Source organism: Argentina silus (genome assembly GCF_951799395.1).
Source record: "Argentina silus genome assembly, chromosome: 5".
Taxonomy (NCBI): Eukaryota; Metazoa; Chordata; class Actinopteri; order Argentiniformes; family Argentinidae; genus Argentina; species Argentina silus.
This window is the reverse complement of record NC_139659.1, coordinates 16,270,386-16,290,043: the sequence shown is the minus strand read 5'-3', so window position 1 is coordinate 16,290,043 and position 19,658 is coordinate 16,270,386. Positions and strand designations below refer to the sequence as shown.

General features: G+C 45.6%; 1 protein-coding gene across 1 annotated transcript; it reads left to right on the top strand.

The window, feature by feature from the left end:
* Nucleotides 1–317: 317 nt before the first annotated feature.
* LOC310804460 (protein FAM222A-like) lies at nucleotides 318–18,944 on the top strand (the record flags this gene model as incomplete). The annotated part of the gene is made up of 3 exons (XM_083669707.1): nucleotides 318–436; nucleotides 9,294–9,455; nucleotides 17,533–18,944. The coding sequence occupies exons 2-3, from the start codon at nucleotides 9,338–9,340 to the stop codon at nucleotides 18,942–18,944; spliced, it is 1,530 nt and encodes a 509-aa protein (XP_083525833.1). The 5' UTR covers nucleotides 318–436; nucleotides 9,294–9,337.
* Between the last annotated feature and the right edge of the window lie 714 nt (nucleotides 18,945–19,658).

The window sequence follows — 19,658 nt, the reverse complement described above, 5'->3', positions numbered from 1 at the left end:
GCACTATCATGAACCATCTTTTGTATAAGCCTACTATTACACTACATGCTATCGCTTTAAGTTTTTCCGCGAAATAACAACGTGCTCAAGTAGACGCTTTCGTCGTCACCGTGGTTACCGCCTTCTGTTTTACCCGATTGGTCGAGCCGTGGGAATATTCAAATTAACTCTGAATTGATTGGTCTGATTCCGGGTCGTGGGAGTTCTGAGAATGCAGTCTGTCACTTCGACATCATAGTTCGGTCGGCTGAGGGACGAGCGATATGGAAGGGACGTTTCATCAAACCAACTATTTCATTTCACTTGTCTACCCACTTGTCATTTCGATGAACATTTTTTAAGTTACCTCCTTCATGGATATTTTCGGAAACGTTACCCTCAGTCTTTCTGGACATCAGTGGCGAGGTCTCTTTTGCGGAGGAAATACCGAACAGGGGTGAGGGGAACAAGCGATCAGCCGTGTTGGCGAGCCAAAGATAAACAAGCTGTGTAACTGAATGATATGTGTGAGAAATACGGTTTCTGTTCTATATAATATTGGCCATCAATCCATTAAAATATTTCCTTGAGTTGTCAGTCAGAGTAGATCACTCAGGCTATCCGTTTAGTTAATTCATTGCTGTATTTTTTTTTTTTTTAATATATCAGCAGGTGCATTCTTGCCTAATGGTAAATATGTATAATGTAGGTATAGCTTACATGGACGTCAGGAGCTCCATGGGGTTTCGAATTGGTGGAAATTAGTATGTTTCACATTCGTTTATGAAAGGCTACTGTATGCAATCTGGAATTAATTGTCGCAGCTGCTCAATTGATGGATCACACACAAAGTGGGGAATATGATCAAGATGCCCTGTGCGCAATATGGATGAGTGTCTCGCCCTCCGTCTAGAGCTAGATTTGTCTGGACTCCTGTATCATACGCGTATCTGGATTTATGGTTTTACGAAGATCTGAATGCGGCATAGGCCTATTTCTTGGAAATAGATCGTAGACGGATGTGCATGGGACCTATATAGGCGGCGGCCAACAACCAGGACTCGCTTGTTTGATCCAATCTAGCTGCTAACAAAGCCAAAGGTCTCTGTTTTTTGGCACAAATGATACTACAGCTGTGCCTTCCAAGGCAGCATAATCTAGCCTATTTCGATGTGTTGAATATGTTATATAGCCTACTATTGTTTTTTATTTACGTTGTATGTGCCTGCGCGTTAAGCTCTGGAAATGTCATAGCGCTTCGTTTGGAACTTGTCTGCGTTTAGGCTCATTAGGAGCGCCAAGTTCCATTGCCCGACTCCCTAGAGTTGAGCAGAATGGTTTTGTGACTGATGTACAGCGGGCAATAAAGGAGGACTTATGTGTCAGAGTCCCAGAGGCTACAGGAAATGCTTTGAAGTATATTATTGGCCCTTCAAAGCTGCCTCTGAAGGCTTAGTTTCCAATTCTATTGTCAAAGCCGCGGAGGAATCATCGCACCTCATTGCACCTGTGTAAAGGTTGAAGGTTGGCCGCTGCAAAGGGCCATATAGGCTATAGATTAGTGCCGAGGTGTGAAATTCTATCCTGCATGCTTTCCTGCATGTGTCAGATCATTTATTAGCTAGAGAGACGGGAAGTTACAGCTTTCCATCCGAGGTAGCCTATAAAAGGGATATACATCATGCATGCCAAATGTGCTAATACTGTCACTCACCTAGCTTATTATTTTACATTTTTGTCCTGAAACTAAAGCTAAGTGTCACACAATTTGTGTTTTATGGTGTATTATTTGTCACAACACAATAACATCGGCATGTTAGAGCCTTTCCTTAGATGCATTAGATAGTCAGGAGGACTTGCCTCTGATCTATATGGATCAGGAGATGAAATACCTTGAATTATTGTTTTACCATGATGCTTCTGACAACACATCAGAAATATCCTGTATTCCTTTCCTCATACATAATTTGGTATCATTATATGGTTGCCTCTAAATATATTAAAATCATGAAATAAACATTATGGCCTTTGAGTTCAGAGGATGTAATTAAACTAAATGAAAAATGCTGAGACTTACCCTCCCCCTCCACACTAAGGAAATTGCTTTATTCATACATCTTGAGTTGACATTCAATCCGTTTGACTGGTCTACTTTCATAATTCTGTCAAGTCTGCAGTTTGAAAAGCAGTGGCGAAAAACCTTAATTTCAGCTGCCACTCAATGTGTAGTGGATGATGGAGCTTTAAGCCAATGTAATTACTCTGAAATTGCCTTTGCTCTGCATGTGATGTCTGTATTGGTTTTGACACAACATCCTTAATATTGGAGAACATTTCGTTTTGTTTTTGAAGGGTGGAAAGAATGTTTAATGTTCTGGATTGCCATGTAGCTAGCGCTGAAGCTAGACATAAATAGAATAGTAGTAACAAATGTATTAGTCTCTCTTTCTGGTTTATTATCTTGTTATTGACATGGTGTGTGCTTTGTCTCAACCCGAGCAATGGTTAAAAAAGCTTTCTTTTTGCGGCTTGGTCAGTATCAGAGCTTAGACGGGGTAGAATTACATACAGAGTCATGTGGAAGTGTCCCTGGGGTTTCCCACACATCTCCTCACACCCCATCAGCAGTTTATCTCCAGCTCTATGATGAGAGGGGATTTGTCATCTGCTTGCCTGTTCCCCTTTACTCCATATACAAGGGATGGATGGCATGGCTTCTTTATGAAGGATCTGGGTTGTGAAATGGGTTATAGAGGCTTACTGTGTGCCCCAGGCCTCCTCCTTTCAAGTGCTAGTGAACTGAAGGAGAGTGGTCTACCTGAGATTTTCATTATGTGAGCCTGTTTGTTGGCCTGGGGACGTTCCAGTCTGTCACTGCCATTATTTTTTGCCCACTGGTGCAAAAAAATATGATTAACATATTATATTATTTAATTTTTACCATTTTGTTCTACCTCAAAAACACTACTTAGATACAGTTCTTTGCAAGAGAGAGAGAAAGAGAAAGAGAACAAGAGAGAGAGAGACAGAGACTGTCAGAGGAAGAGGTAAAGTGACCTCGGAGAGGGCATGCATGGACGTCCAATCACCCTGCTCCGCTTACAGGGATAATGTCAATGGCTTGGTTGCTAAGCAATTCCTCCCATGCATCCATAGTAATCACCTTTTATCTCCTAAGGATGTCGTGTGTAATTATGGGCTCGCTGCCATCTTTTGAAATCTGCCTAATTGGTCTTTTTTTATTTTGATGGGATGAGGGAGCAGAGAGACAGGGGGTTAAGGGGGATTGGGCCTCTGAGGTCATTGGGGGGGGGGGGGGGGGGGGTGGTAAGGTCTCGGGCTGTCTTTGCTCTATTTGCTGTTTGAAATAGCCTAGTCCTTATGTTGTCTACGTTGTTATTATGGTGCTCAGTCATTCTCAAATGATACACATATACTGTGATTGCACTCGGAGCAATGTTATCTGCCCTTACCGGGAAGGCAGCAGGCAGAGGTCATTTTGGATTAATCCAAGTCCTGTTTCTCCCAGAACACAGTTTTTTCCATGCTGCTCTGCGCAGAGCTTATTATTAAGCGTGGAAAAGGAGTTCTCTCCCGTGTGAGTACCCTGCGGGGAGCATTTACCAATCTTTTCTCATGAGTTCTCTGTTTTATTAACATTTTTAATGACTTGAAGGAACCAGTGACCCTTAACAGCATAATGAATGGCCTTGCCTGCACTAAGGGGAGGGCTTGGTGAGAGTGGGGGTGGGTATGGAGGGGGTTTTGGCAGCGAGAGGCACTACTATAGCCAGAGCTAGCTATACTTTAGGAACATTTTTGCTTTGTAGACAGGCTCATGGTTTCAAACATGTTTGTTGTCTCTTGATCGTAAGTGAGCAAAACAAACATGATGGTTGAAAAGAGATTGATAAACTCAAAGAACCTAGTTGGTGGATTTGTTCTTGTCTGGGTCGAGAGTGTACCTTTTATAAATCATTGTACTTGTTTACATATAGCCTAGTAACAATAAAAAGATTTGCTTGAGATAACTGTTCTTTCGAGAGGCAGTATTTGACAAGTCAACACTGGCTGTGGTGCAGTCTAGTCTAGTCTGGTTCTGTAAATCAACTTCAGCCACCATGCTGATCTACTGTACAGTATAAAGTGAGACAGAAGTCACTATGTTTTAACTAGAGAAGTCTCTCTCTCCTATGTTAACTGATTAAAGACAAAGGCATTCTTTTGATTATTGCCTGGGTTGAGCTGTCGCAGTATCCAGTCTCAGCAGGTATGACTAGCAGTGGGAGGATCATAGACACTCTGCATCTGTAGATCAAATTGGGTAGTTAGGTGTGTGTGTGTGTGTGTGTCTGTGTCTCTGTGTTTGTGTGTTCAGTCTAGCTTGCAACAGTGGTCATTACAATGACTTTGGCATTTGTTTATCAAAGCCTTTGCTGTCAGAAAGCCAGAATGTCTATGAACGTCATTAAAGCATGAACCATGTCTCATGTTGTAAAATTACTGGTGTGGCCATAGTCGTTTGCCAGTTTTATTTCACAAGAACAAGGTCTAAATTAAGAGATATTGGTGGAGGAACAGGTGTTAGTACTAAAACAGGAAGTGAAAAGCAGTCATGCACAATTTGAAAACATCCAAATCAATCCAATGTATGCGGTAGTCTATAATGAATAAAATATGATGTGTTTTTTTTATTTTATTATGATGACATTCATGTGCAGAGCACAGCAGGCTTATTGTCATAAAGGGTACCGTTGGTCTTAAAAAAGCAGGCTAAGCGATCTTCTCCGAGGTTGGAATTACAAAGCCATACTGATGTAGAACCGGGTGCTCAGGATGGGGGATTTTTATGGGGGAACATCTGTATGGACCAACACGGCAGAGAGCTGGACTCTCAGTCTCACAACATTAGCCTAGAAGTGGATAAGAAAAGGCACTGCTTACCTTTTTATTCTGTCCTGGCCACTGCCAGGGTCTAGCCTACTCAGAGCATTGGTTTTACCTTGGCACCACCTGTGTGCAACACCAGGCTTGAGTGAGTACAAAGCTCCCATCCAAGGCTCCTCTCTGAGGTGACCATTAATGATGCCCTAGGACCAATGTATTCATGGGCCCCCGAAAAACTTTTAGAATAACAATGAATAGCCATCCCTCACGAATGTGTATGATTTCCATCAAAAAGCTTGAAGAGTCTCAGGGATTTCATGTAGCCTGTCAACCCAGCGTTGTATTTATTTTCTGTATATTTCCACCGTGAGCGTGAATTGAATAGAAATAACAACTCAGAAAGCCCTGCTTAACACTGTTGTAATACCTTTTACAGGAGCTAATCTCAATGGAAATGAGGACCATTGTTATCAGCCTCAGGCCTTCAGCATTCTCATTGTGTGGGACAGAGCAGCTCTGGGTTGTTTGGATGTCCTGCAGTTCAACCTCGTGTTTTTTCTTCTTTTTTTTTAAAGAGAACACAAGAGAAATCTGGGTCTCTCTCATACCGTGCTCTGATACCAATTATGCAAACTATTAGAGAATTTAACCAGGCCGTCTCTTATCGGCTAATCCGGGAGTAATAGATTCCATTAAAAATGCATGAGAGGGGGTGCAGAGATGAATCCAGCAGCTGCAGCACTGCTGTCTGTCTGTCAGACTCAGGCTCTTTTACCCTGTCTCCATTACTCAGACTGGACCCGTGTCTACTCAGTGGGTTCTTTCTTGTGTCTAGAGATGACAGTTCAACCAACTGTGCAGACACATGGTCTAGCCTCTATTCACACTACTGGGTTTGGAAAAGGAAGCTTTGATCCGCAAGTTTGTTGCTATAAGCCAACTGATTTCCGTACTGACTTTGATAGAAGGTCAGTCTTTTAAAATGTCAAAATATCTGAGTCTAGGAAATGAATTGTTTATCTATTAACGATCATTCAGTAAGCCAATGTTTTGTTCCTCCTGAATCTGTGCATGCTTTTGGGCCTGTCAGAGCCTCCTCAGTGGGGTAGGGAAGAAAGCACATTAGCATAGCACTCTAATGCTAATCCAACTAGAGAGTGAAAAGGACGCTCAGCTTAAACCTATTTTCATTATCATCTAATTATTAACTGAGGATTCGGAGAACTCCAAAGACCAGCTGAGAGGATTGGGGAAAGGGGGCGGGTAGGGTGGGAAGGGGGGGCAGGGGGATTTGAGTGTGGATGTGAAGTGAGTGTGTCTTTTGTCTGTGCGTTTTTGTGTTGGTTGAAAGGAAGGGTCTCAAGGCAATGTTACTCTGCTCTAGTCAAGGCCCTGGAGGCCGTTCTGAGTAGAGAAAAGACTGGAAGGTCAGACGAAGCGTCTTATCTGTGTGCACCATGAAACTGTTATCTGTCAATGAGGATGGCCTTTCTAACATTTTTAGGGGTTTTCACTTAGGCCTAACACATTTTTCTTCTCAACTCCACACAATCAAACAAATATCTCTTCTATTCTTGCATGGAGATAGAGGTGCTAAATTGGGGCTCGCAGATATTAGTTGGCCTATGTTTAGGATGGGACATTGTGAATTCAGTCACTTTGACTATGATTCTGAAAATAGTCTCCCTTGATTCTTCAACCTGACAAATTATACTGTAATTCATGTCAGGCACACTTTCTAGATGAGGGCTATCAGGTTGACGTGACTTATCAATTGCTCTGAAGGGAAGGCATGTCCCAGGGGATGCCATCTGGAATCAGTTAGAGGATTTTAGAGGATCATTCAATACTCTGTCAGTGCCCATTTAAACCATAACAGCCGTAACCATAACAGCCGTCATTGAGCTCCCCCATCACCCAGCCCAGGAAAGACAATAGCTTGTAAAATGAGACATTTTATTTTGCCATGCCATTCCCCTAGGTCGCCCCACAACCCCCCCCCCCCCCCCCAGAAATGAGACCATCATTGATGGAGGGGCCAATTTGTCTGCCAAAATGTCCTTATCAGGAAACCTTGGGAGACAAAAGATGGACTGCAGAGCGAGGGGTCCTTATCTCCCCAGCAGACCCTCAGCGGACCGCATCATGCCTGATAAGGCCTCTTATCGGCCTCACTGATGTCACCCCAAAGTGGCAAGGATTTAATGTCCTTGCCACTCAAACTTTGTCCCCTTTTCTCATTAACTATCGCCGTGGAGACCTTGCAAACATGAGCATAGGGAACGGGAGGGTCTGGGGTGATTGGTTGTAAGAGGAGAAGGAGGAGGAGCTCACTATAAATCAGGAGCTATCATGGCATGGTTCATTTGAGAAAATCCGGTCTCCGCATACGTTTGTTTGAGGTTTAGAAATGTCAGCAATGCTATAAGGATGAGTTACAGTCTGGAAATGCAGGAAATTAATTGGGTAGATTTTTTGGTACAGGTTGACAGTTAATGTAAGCTATTCAACTTGGGTTTGGTGCATTCTCAACCATTTTTTTCATTATGGAAATAGGCTAACTTAGGCAGGATAATCGATTAGGGACATCACAGAGAGAGTTGGAGCTGGAGAGGCCTGTCAAAGGTGCATGTATGAGCTTTTAGCCCCAGATACTGTGACACTCAAGTGGACTGAGACTGCTCTCTGAAATCACTTTGATCTGAAGTCTCTGTCTTTTTAAAAGTCAGTCTAATGGAGAATGGAAAGGCACTTTAAAGCTAAGTTCTTAGTTCTCACAAAACCTCTTTATTTTACTTTTAGATTTTTATAGGATGAAAGAAACTTTCTGTCAGTTATGCATGCCATTTCCTTTTTACTCTCCCATTTCCCCTTCCAGCAAAAACATTGTTGCTTAAATAAAGCAGTGGCCTCTCTCTGTGAATTGTAATGCCTTCCTTGATGCATTTGTATCCAGGAGCAAATTGGGGGAGTAATGGAAGGTATTCTGATACTCGGCTCTCGTTTTCCGCTAGTAAAGCAGTGAAGGCATTTCCCCAGAGATTCATTTTCTCTCTCTCTGCCTTTTCTCCTCATCCCTCTTTTGACAAATGTGTGGTAATGGAAGGGTTGTTGTGAAATTGGTATTCTTTTCAAAATGGAGTCTGACCATAGAGAGGCTTTTAGCTTTTCAGCTGTGTGTGATCAGATGAAAGAGAGAGAGAGGCAGTGCTGTGTGGTTTGAAGTGGGGCTGTCACTGGGAGGGGGGGTGGGGGGGAGAGAGAGAGAGAAAGAAAGAAGAAGAAGAAGAAGAAGAAGAAGGGTAGGGGAGAGAGGGGATGTCTTCAGGCACCTGACTAGAATGAAAGCCACTATGTTCCTTCCTTCTTTTGAGGTGGAGGTAATCATATTTCTGCAGCCAGTCAGTGAGCACTCTATCCTGTGGGTGACTCACTTAAGCTGCCCTGTGGATCTTGAGGGAGAAATGAAAACAATAAGCCAAAGAACTGGAAAAGAAGAGGGGGAGAATATAAAATTAAGTCAGTCTGAGACAAGTGTGTGTCCACATACTATAGCACTACAACTCTCAACTTTTACAGAAGCGCTATTCTGTGTAGACAAGGCAGTATTGTAGGTTTTGAGACTTCCTCTAGTTGTTAATCTGTATATAGCTAAACTTGCATTTTGATTGCTGACTCTATCAGATGATCAGATAATTGGTTGTTGCTAGCACTTATCTAGCCTACAGAGCCTAGGCCTATAGATCAAACTCTGCTTAGTATTCAGAATGAGAACCGCATACTGTAGATGTGACTTCTTAATCAGACGCAAACAGACACTGCAAACGGCAAAAGCCATTTTGGGGGAAAGGAGCCGCTTTAGGCTTGTCCCTTCTGATCAATACTACCATCAATTTATAAAGCAATTGGAGAATCCCAGTGCACCCGGGTTGTGAGAGAGTGAAGGGAACAGCCTCGCAGCTACTTGAGGCCTTGTAAATGTTCTGTGTTATAGCAACAGTCAGAGCAAGATGGATAACAGGAAAGATCCCTCAGAACGTCTAAGCAGAGGGGGGAAGTTGAGTCGATGTTGAGTGATATTGCATTCCTACAGTAGGTGTGGAGCCTCGGCAGTTGAAATGGGGGGTTTTCTGAGTTTGAATATGGTAATATGGCCCAAATCCATTGTTATTTGGGCTATATAAGAGGAGAGTGAAGAGCAGGATGCTTTGGAGAGCCTAGAGAGAGACTCCTCGGGGGATATAGGCCTGTAGCATCCATCTGCAGTTTGCTTATAGGCTCTATAGGCTTTGACTCAGGTTTTGATAAGAGGCTCGTGTTTAACTACCAGCTGCTTGTACTGTGATACATCATTGAAAGTAGAATTAATGTGTTTTTTCTCTCCCCCCTCCCCCCTCCCCCCCTCCCCCCCTCCCCCCCTCCTCCAGGTTCCTCTGAGCTCCGTGTGGCTGTAGACCCCCAGAGAGTCGCCATGTTGGCCTGCCTCCACAGACGGCAGAACCTCTCGTCTCAGCACCTGGTCTGCACCCCCAAGATCCTGGATGCTCCGCAGACTCAGTTGACGCTGCCACCGCCCAACACTCGCAAAAGTGAGTCCCCATGTCTCCGCTGGTCTCTGCTCTGAGCAGCACCAGAGTTGGAACACCCTGTTGGTGGTCTGTGGGCCGCATCAGACAGGAATCTGCACTTCATATACTGCAGTCTTGTCCCAGAGGGAAGAGTATAAGAGAACCGCACTCATTTTTGTTCAGTCACCTAAGAGACTCTTAAGAAGCCATGAGTGTTAAAAAGGAGTGCAGTTGTGTTGGTGTCTGTGTGGAGTAGAGTAGTGAGAGTGTAGATTTCAAATGAGAAAGAGATAATCGAATACACTTTTTAAAGGGAAAACCAAAGCAGATAATCCCCCCCCCAAAAAACAAGCACTTTCAAGACCATTTTTGATTAAAGAGACTCCGTTGATCAGGCTTGCATTGGTGGTTTGCATTGAGAATGTCTTTGGAAGCCTGAGTGTCACGAGTGTGATCTGTCATGCTCCGCTACAATGGGTCCTGTAGTTCTTTTTAATTAACTAGGTTGACCCAGTGGACATGGATGGCCCTCAGCCTGTGGAGACCTGCATGACTCTGTTATGCTGATGTGAATGTACAAATTGATTATGAAACACACACACACACACACACACACACACACACAGTCAACAACTCAAGTACAATTGTGACCCTGGCATGCCTCTACGGGTGTGTAGTGTTAAAATGGGCACCTCTGTAACAGACGTTCCTCTGGGCCTCCATCTCATGAAGTTGATTTGCTTTAATTATGCCCCTCGGCTGCAGCAGAGGAGTGAAGCCCTGCAGGGCTATGGAGCAGCAGATAACGTGGCTCTCTCTGGGAAGGGTGAGTTCACCTTGGCCTAGCGCCGCCTGCCTGGCGCCCGCCTGCCCGCCTGCCGAAGAGAACCCAGGGTTTATCTCATGCTCACCATCTGTGTGAATTCTCCCAAGTCTTTATCGCAGGTAGTCATCTTGCAGTCTTTAATTTAATTCATGAAGGCATTGATCAATGCTGGAGCGGAACGGTGTGGGCTGAGCCCTGGGCTGATGATGATCATTCCCCTGTCAAGGGCACACTCCACTACCTGACTATATTCCACCCACAACTTTTCTCTTCAGAACTACTTGTTCCCACTTTTCTACCACAACGTATGACACCTCAGACACGTACTGTACAGGCCTTCTCCACCATTCTACTGCATAACAGTAGATGATAGCAGAGTAACACACACTTCTTGCGTTGGGTTTATTCTGCAGGTTACTCTGATATTAACGCTGTCCTATAGCTGGAACCATACACAGCCTCTGAAACCACCCTTGACGCAGCCCTTCTACCCCCTCTGAGACCCCCATGTAACACGCTAGGGAAAGATGGCCTCATTCCCAGACCAACAGAGGTCTCCCGTTTGAACTCTAATTGCAGAAAATATCCCATTAAAAACACACGTGTTGTGTTAATCAGCAAATTTGTGATTGCAAGCAATGTTACCCATGTCATAAACAAGAGATTTCAAAAGACATTGTTTATGGTCCTCACTGCCAGCGTACATATGATCAAATGTAATGAGAGGAGATGTTGTAATTGTTACTGATGAAACCAGTACAGGACATTCTGAGTTTATCTAATAGATGCCCATAAATGATTTTCCGAGAAGATGTTAAATGTTGACGTTTGATACTGATACTCAAATTTCTGCGGAGGTTTATGATACGAATTGATTAGAAACAGCACATCATGCCCTGCATATCATACATGATATTAGCATTTTATGATTAGTGGTGTATAATGGAAAACGCATAAATTGCTTCACTGATTATCTTCAAGGCCGATGACTAATTGTGCAGAGAGATGTTGACAAAATGGTTGGATTTGCTTTGTAGCCTAGTTCTTGAGGTTCATTGGCCAGATTTTGTGCATAAAATCCCATAAATCCGCTTTAATCACATTGAAACTGTTCACTGTGTTCCGTGAGACCCGCAGCCTCTCCTCCCTACCCCCATTTCCCCCAACCCCTCATCTCTCTATCCGTCTCCCGGGGTGAAACGCCCCTTTGTCTCTCTGTTATTAAATATTAATTGGGAATCAGTGGAGCACTTGTCTGCTAAACGCTGGAACAGAAGGGCCTAGTTTGCCTCAGGCAGAACCAGGGGCGCCTTTCTCATCCTGTTTACCTGCAGGACCCATTCCTCTACCCCCCTCCCCAGTGCCTCATGTGCAGCGACCGTGTGTTGAACAGCATCCCCCTCCCCTCCAGCTCTAGCCTGACATTTCAAACACAACTGACTGGAGCCTTCTGGTCAGACAGGAGGGGGTTAGATTGAGTTGACATTTTCCATTGGGACACTCGGAACAGAGAAAATACTGCATGGGTTTACGGTGAACACCTAAATTCACAGTGATCACAGATTTAGACGGGTCTAGGCAGTAGAACTCAATCTCAGTTGCACAGAGGAATCCCCGACAATCCAGAGCCATGTAAGATATGGGGATGTGTGTGTGTGAGACTGAATGAGAGGGTTTATGTGATGAGAGCTAATGAGAGCTTTGCTTTCCTCTGCTCTTGGCTGGAACAGCACGGCGGATCTGGGAATGGCTTTTTCCCACGCTGCCGGCCTGTGCTTCCGGAGGGCTCTCTTTGAGAGGAGCGCTTTTCCCGGCACTGCCGAGCTGAACAGAGCGGCACAGAGACAAATGAGGAGTGACACTCGCTTTAAGAGGTATCCGCCTGAGTCTCTTCAAGCACACATAACTAAGTGTTCAACCCTGGGGTTATGAGGGAGGGAGGGAGAGAGAGAGAGAGAGAAAAAGAGAGAGGGAGAGAGAGAGAGGAGGGAGGGAGAGGGAGAGAGAGAAAAAGTGAGAGGGAGAGAGAGAGGAGGGAGGGAGAGAGAAAGAGAGAGATGTTTTTGTGATATGTGAGGGAGAGGTAGTGAGGGCTAGTGAGGGAGAGGTAGAGTGAAATGTAAAAGAGTGTTCTGTGTGTGTGTTTAGAGAGACAGGTGGTGCCCCGGTTGCCAGGTTCAGGGGTAGTGAGAGTTGGAATGGTATCCTCTTCATGTTGAGTATGTACAGCTGCACACAGAGGCTCTGTCTAACCTGTTTGCCTGTGGGAGTCCTCAGCTCGGAGACCCTGCTCACCTCCTCAGAGACCATTCATACTAAAGCCTGTTAATATGGATGGACACAGAGATGAAGAGAGCTGCAGGTGCTGCATCTGAATGGGTGTCTATAACGGGTACAGACCTCTGCAGACCTAGACGCACAACACTGATGTTGATAAGACATTGAGGATCTTTTAGGATGTTGATTGCATGGACCGGGGTTTGACTCGGGGGGGGGGGGGGGGGGGGCGAATGACTTGCTACACTACACAATAATGTTACCACTATCTAGCACAGTATGATGCCATTTTGTGGTGTATTGTATGGTGGACCTGAAGCAGGTCCAAATAGTCAATACTAGGCAAGGCGCCCTTGCTTTGCCTGAGCAGCAGGGTAGTCAATTACAGAGCTACTGCTCTTGCAGCTGAATGGAGGCGGGGTCAATTAATTACATGGGTCCTAATGAGTGGGCCTATTAGGGACAACTGTGCTCTACAGGACGTTGTCATGGCAACGGGGGGAGGGCTATGGTTTTAACGTTGTTAATCAACCCAGTGTCAAGGACGAGATGTGGTTGTGTAGGGCAGATAATGTGGAGCTTGTTTGGAGTCATTGGATTACAATATTAAAACACTAGCTTGTTTTGATGTGACCTTTTGGTAGTCCACTGCTTGTTTGCTGGTGATCCGAAGCAGAGCACGGAGCCTTTTCTGAGTGCTTCTGTGCCATGTCTCTCTTTAGGATTAGGTATATGTCAACATAGCAAAATGTTAATGATAACTTTTCTTTGTGTAATAGTTAGACAATGGCCAACATCCAAATGTCAGCTTCGTTAGCGATTGTTCTATTCTGTGGAGTTAGCGGTGGTGGTCATTCTTTCCTGTTCCCTAATGTTGGTCTTGGAGGCTTGTGAAAACCAGGAGAACAGACATTCAGTGGAAATGCGCTGAGCCAGCCCAACTGCTGTTTTTAGCTCTGGCTCAGGGGCTTGTTTTGCCCGTTAATCAGTGATTAACTCAAACAGCTCCAAAACAATGAGGTCTCCACTCTGATCTGCGGGGAATTGCTTTAAGCGTGACCATGGGAAAAAAGATTAGCCAGCTTACGGCGACTGAAAGCATCGTGTGGGATTGTATGGGGGTGGATTCGGCGCAGGGTTACGAAAGACTGGGGCATAGTAAATATTCAACGTTGTACATCACCTCACCAATACGCTTTCACCCTTGACAGTTTATCATTGATCAGATATAACCTTTTAAACCCTACAACCTTTACACACGTGCACACACACACACACACACACACACACACACACACACACACTCGCTCTTTCTATCTCTCTCTCCCTCTCTCTCTCTTGCTTTTTCTCTAACACGCGCACACACAGATCCTCGTTATCAGCCGGCTTAAAATAGTTCATTAGATCTCGTAGTGTGCCGGTGGTAAATTAGGCGTGGTGTTAATTGAGATTTTCGGATTGGCCCTCACCCCCCACCCTTCTCTCCAAGGACGGCCCCCCCCTGTGGAAGGAGGAAGCTAGGATTAGGAGCTTCCTGTGGAAGTGTGCCAGTGTTTCCCAGCATGGTGCCGTAACAGTTAAAGCAGCATGTTTCTCGCCCTTAGCCCCTCCAACCGTAGTGCATTCAAGGCCGGCACGCCGGAGCCTCACCAACATGCATTCTAAATCCCAAATGCTTCACCTCAATCACCCTGGTAAAGGCGAAGAGGGAAAAAAAAGCAGCTTAAAGGAGTTACAGAATGTAAATTTGTAAGCACTGTTAGACGCCCTCGGCCAAGGTTGACTGCTAAGTAAGGGATGTTATATTCAGTGCAGGGCCTTTGCGTGTGGAGAGGGCTTAAACTGGGGGAGGATTCTCTGCCCCTCTGTCTCCGGGCTGAGGAGTGTGATACCTGGTGCAGTTAGCGTGTTTGGGTGATTACGTGCTTAAGGTCAGACTGCTAATTACCTCGCTCTGTCACTCCATACATACTTTCGGCATAACAAAGCTGCGTGTATGCGCTTGCGTTGCCTTAGTAGGCTTTAGAGACAATGTTTTCTTTTCGTTATTCACAGTATTCCATCCCAGATTTCCATAAATATGTCATGCTGCCAGGAAAGGGCAATTTGCTGTGCACTCATTTAGTAAAATCGGCCTTCTGAAAGTGGGATGAACACATTTGTTGTGTTTCAATTTGTATTGTGATTTCAATGGTACAATGGTAGCCTTTGGTTTGTTGCAGGGTGGCCCCCACCTTTTGGATTTGGAAAGTAAAAAGAACCGTCAGACAGACTCTAGACTTCAGCCAAAGGTCCTTTCTTTATTCCCTACACTTCTTCTTCTGGAAGTACTCCTTATATCTAAACACTGGTTCACCCTGAGGCAGCTCCAGTACGCAACAGAAATATGTTTAATTTAGTGTTTGATCCAGCAACCCTTTGGTCATTTGAACTAAAAAAAAGGCATTGCTATGCCATGGCTGACAGTGGTAGTGAATTGATGAAGTGAACATTGAACATTGGGCGGGGTGGGTCTGCAGTCCAACCAGCAGAGGCCTCAGTGTTGCTACATTAAGCCAGTGACTGTGGGTGGCATGGTGGTGTGATGCGTCTCTATGGCTCTGACAGGGCTGTAATCTCTGGACTTATGGAGCGAGACAGCCTTTGAAGATGAGTTAGCATTCAGTGTTTGAAGTGTTTACGGAACAGCAAGCCGATCTCAAGAGCTCAGGGCAAAACACTAACGCTGTGCCAAACAAGGGATGGCACCAATAGAAGCTTGTGATTGGTTTCGCAATATTTATCTCTCTGTGGTAATGGGGCGAGATGATTCAGTGCAGAATAGATGTTCTTTGTGCAGTGGTAGTGCTTCTGATGTTGTTGGGTGTTGATGAAAGAGGCCATTTTTCTCTCTGTCTTCATGTCATTTTCATAATAGGTAGCCTAGCCTAGTCACTGAAGTAGGCCATCTCATTAATGGAGAGCAGATTTGTGCTTTCAGGTGAAGATAACTCTTTGTTAAACATGTCCAGGGGGTCATGAATTGTTGTCTTTGGGCTGGCCAGAGGACAGCAGTCTGGATCCAGTCCTGGGTTCCTCCCTAACTCTGTGGAGAGATGGAGACTGGATGGCTATGTACAGTGGGAGCTTGTGCATGTCTAGAGGTTGTGTAGACATCTGTTCAACACTCGGATGCCCTTGTTTTTCTGTAACACTGCTGTATAGCGATACATAAATAACTAGTGTTTTGCTGTGTTGTATTTCTCTGTGGAATTCACTCAGGCTGCTGGCACTGGGGAGCTGTTCTGTTCCTTACGCTCCACTGGGAGATGCCGCGATGGATAGAACACTCCACCTCTCTCCTCTTTCCTCCATTTTAAACACCCAATTTATTTCCTTTATGAGATGGATCTTGTAGATTAAATCATTTTCACAGTTGGAGGCTCATTGTGGTCCTGAAATGAAATGAACTCCCAAATCAATTCCGAACGGGAACAACAAGTGAGCTTTCTCATGCGCGGCTGAAGTACCTCTTCAAATGGGTTTTGTTATTGAAAATGAAATGTAGTGTTTTGTTTAGATATTTTCTTTCTCCCATTGTCGCCTCTCTCTGCTTTGTTACATAGGCTGTGGCGCTTTTCGCTGACTATAGAATAATCTAGGTTAATTTCAGCACTTTTGCTTTTCATGTCAGGAATTCCATAAAAGTGTCGTTTGAAGGGGTGGTGGTAATTTCTGCCAGGTGATTTATTGCTTTTAAATGGAGCGCCTTTTCCGCCTCTCCTTTGTCGCTGTGAGCTAAGCAGCCATGAAATTGCCTGAATAATGGTGTTTAAATCCAATCTTGGTTTGTCCCCTCAGCTTTCCCGTACACCATTCAATAGCGGTCCCCATGGAGATTGCTCTTTTTCCAGCCTGCCCCGACTTTCTCCTCACAGTTTAAGCTCCAGGCTTTTACATTAGAGTCTATACAGGTTTATAAGAGGATTTAGAGGTACAATCTTTACAGGTAGGTAGCCTTGGAAGAGTTTAAAGCTCTCTCCATCTTGAAGTCACATTAGAGATGGTTGGATTTAGCCTACACCAGTCTCACTTTGATCACATGTACAGTAGGCTGTAAGATAACAGTAAGACAACACAAAGAATTAGTGGGGGATGATTCTCATCAGATTCGATTGAAGGATACAGTCTGTCATACTTTATGGGAAACCACAACTTTACCATTAGGTTTACTGTAGATTGGCCAACATTAGAAACAGAGAACATATGACCACAGCTGTAATATCCCCCGCTTCATCTTTAACTCAGCACATCCTACGGCTACGGTAGTTTAATGGCCAAATGTCACCAAAAGAATCCCACTTGAGCCGCTGCGATAAAATTGGCTTTCCTTCTTCCCCTGCTGCCTCCTGCTCCTCTCCCTGATTTCCCAGGGTAATCCGATTCTGGGTTGAAATAAGTCCGAATTAATTTCATAAAGCACTGATCAAACAGTGCCGGAGGTGTCTCCCTCCCCCAAATGAGTTTAAAAGAGATGCAGATGTCTGGGGCTCCTCATCAGAATGGAGGGGGAGTCGGGGAGGAGGGGGTGAAACTCTGGAGTGTAAAAGGGAAATGGAGGAGACATTACAATAAGTGGGTTTTTATTAGACTATTTTTCTTCTCTCAGCTCTGCTCCTTGGATATTGTATTCTGACATGTTTTGTTTATCTGTTAGAATATTTATTACAAAGAGTGTTTTTGAATACGGCTTCTGTGGAAAGATCAATATACTTTGTGTCTTTTCTTTGGCATTGCTCCAGCTTGCACGTACAGTATTAAGCCAGACCGTACAGCATTCCTATTCCTCAGTACCAGGAATAAGCAGACGATAATCAGACTGGGTTTGCAGCTCAGATATGGCTGGTGGTCTTCTGAGGTCTTTCTCTCCCTATTGTATTCTAACCAGCAGAGGCACTTTGTGTTAGATGAATTCTTGGAAGTGTTAATATTTGTTTGTCTGTTCTTGTATTTCAGGTGAGCTGCCCTCCATGACGTCGTCCCGGTATCCTTCCGCTGCCGAGCTTGATGCCTTCGCACATAAGACCGCCAACAGCCCCCTAGCTATCAAGATCTTCCCCTCCAACATCCGCGTGCCCCAGCACAAACAGATCAACAGGACTGTGAATGGCCTGGACACCACAGGCCCACGCTACAACCCCTACTCAGGAGGCTACCAGGGCTTACTGGCCGTCGTCGAGGCCTCCGCGGTGGTCAAAGGCGTGGTGAAAAACTCGGAAGGGAAGAGGACTAAACATTCCCCTGCCCAAAGCGCGGTGGCACCATACAACCCTCTCAGTACCAGCACCACAGGCAGCAGACATGGGCACAAGGCCTACCACATAGGGCCCTGCAAGCTTCCTGAAGTGCCCAACATGTCTGTACCCTCCAACATCATCATGGCTACCTCCGTCATCCCCACCGCAGGCGGTCAGACTCTGGCCCCCCAGTCTGAGCTGGCGGATGTCCACAGTCTGCTCCGGCACATGAACAGACACCCCCAAAGCCAGTCCCTGCAGCAGGGGGGCCAGGCCCAGCCCAGCCCCTCTCTCCAGGCTGTAGCTGCTGTGGCCTGCTCAGACTCGGGCTTTGCCCTGGGAGTGCCGCCCCAGACCAGCCTGGCTTACTCAGGGGCAGTGCTGCCCACCCAGAGCGCAGACATGGCGAAGGCTGGCTACCTTGACGCAATGGACTACAGCATATGGCAGCGACAGCAACAGCAGCGGCAACAGCACTACCAACAGGGGGCGCTGAGGATGTACAGCAATGCTCGGGGAGGCAGCGGGGGAGGGGCTGCAGTCAGCTGCTCCCCAGAGACCTGCCTCCCATTGGCTTGTTCCACACAGCTCTCATATAGGCCCCACCCCCTCAGTGCAGGCACTAATGGGGCAGGACTAGGGGGCGGGCAAGATCGGGTCAGCTCCTCCCCTCTAAACTGCGCTGCGATGCACGGGGAGTTTTCCGTAGGCCAGTACTTTGCTCCCCCCTGGAACAGTGTTCTGGTTACCCCCGACAGCGACTGTTACAACCCTCAGGAGCTTGTGCCTGGATCCTCCATGGGCAGGCCGAGAGACATGGGGCTATCCCACCCCCACCACCACCAGAACTACCACCCCAATCCCCAGCTCCACCCTCACCCTCACCCCCACCTTCACCCCCAGGCCTACACCACAGACCAAAGCCTGGGCCTCTGTTGTGGGCTGCCCAGTACCAGCCTGTGTCATGCCTCTGTGCTGAGCAGCAGCCTGCAGTCTCTGGAGTGCCTGATCAGTGATATCCACCCTCCCTGTATTAAGGAGCGTATGCTGGGCCGAGGCTACGACGCTCTGGGGATGCCGCGGCTGCTGGACCACCAACAAACCCACATCCAGCTCCCTGTGTTCAGATAAGACATGCCAGGTCCACACAGACAGGGCACTAGTGAAATATGACTAAATCTCTGTGGATGGAGGTGGGTCAGTTTGGAGAGACCACTTCAGAATGAGAAACATGCCTTTTAGCGTGTGCATGTATGTATTGGTAGAGGGCTCTGTACTGTAGTTCACATGTGTGAATGAGTGTTGTAAACCTGAAAAGGTAATGATAATCATGACTGACGTGAAATGTCAGACAAATGACGTTTTAAATGTTTTCGTTCCTATGTTTTCATTGACCAAACAGTGGATCAGTTCACAAATGCCTGATTATATATATTCCTCAGATGATTCCAGTGCTGTGCACCATGTCTAAATCAGCTTGATTTGGCTAATTTTCCATGTTTTGACATCCTTTTTAAAGCGTTTGAATATTTTGTCACTCGAAGTAAGGCGAAAGGTGACCTTCTACTGCCCTTTACAAGGTGCCAAAACAGAGAAATCGTACTTACTTCTTCTCGAGGGGGCACAACGCCAGGCTTCGAGGCTGTCCACTTATTTCGGTTTATACCTTACACTTAACTGATCGACGAAGGTAATTTAGTATAAAGCACTGTTTTATAGAATGAAAAGTGATGAGTTTGACTTGGGCATGGAGAAACGTGGCTGTAAACAGTTATATTGAAAAGAAGAAAAACTTGAAACTTGAAATATTTTTTTGCTGTTTGTATTTGTTTGGCAAATATATGT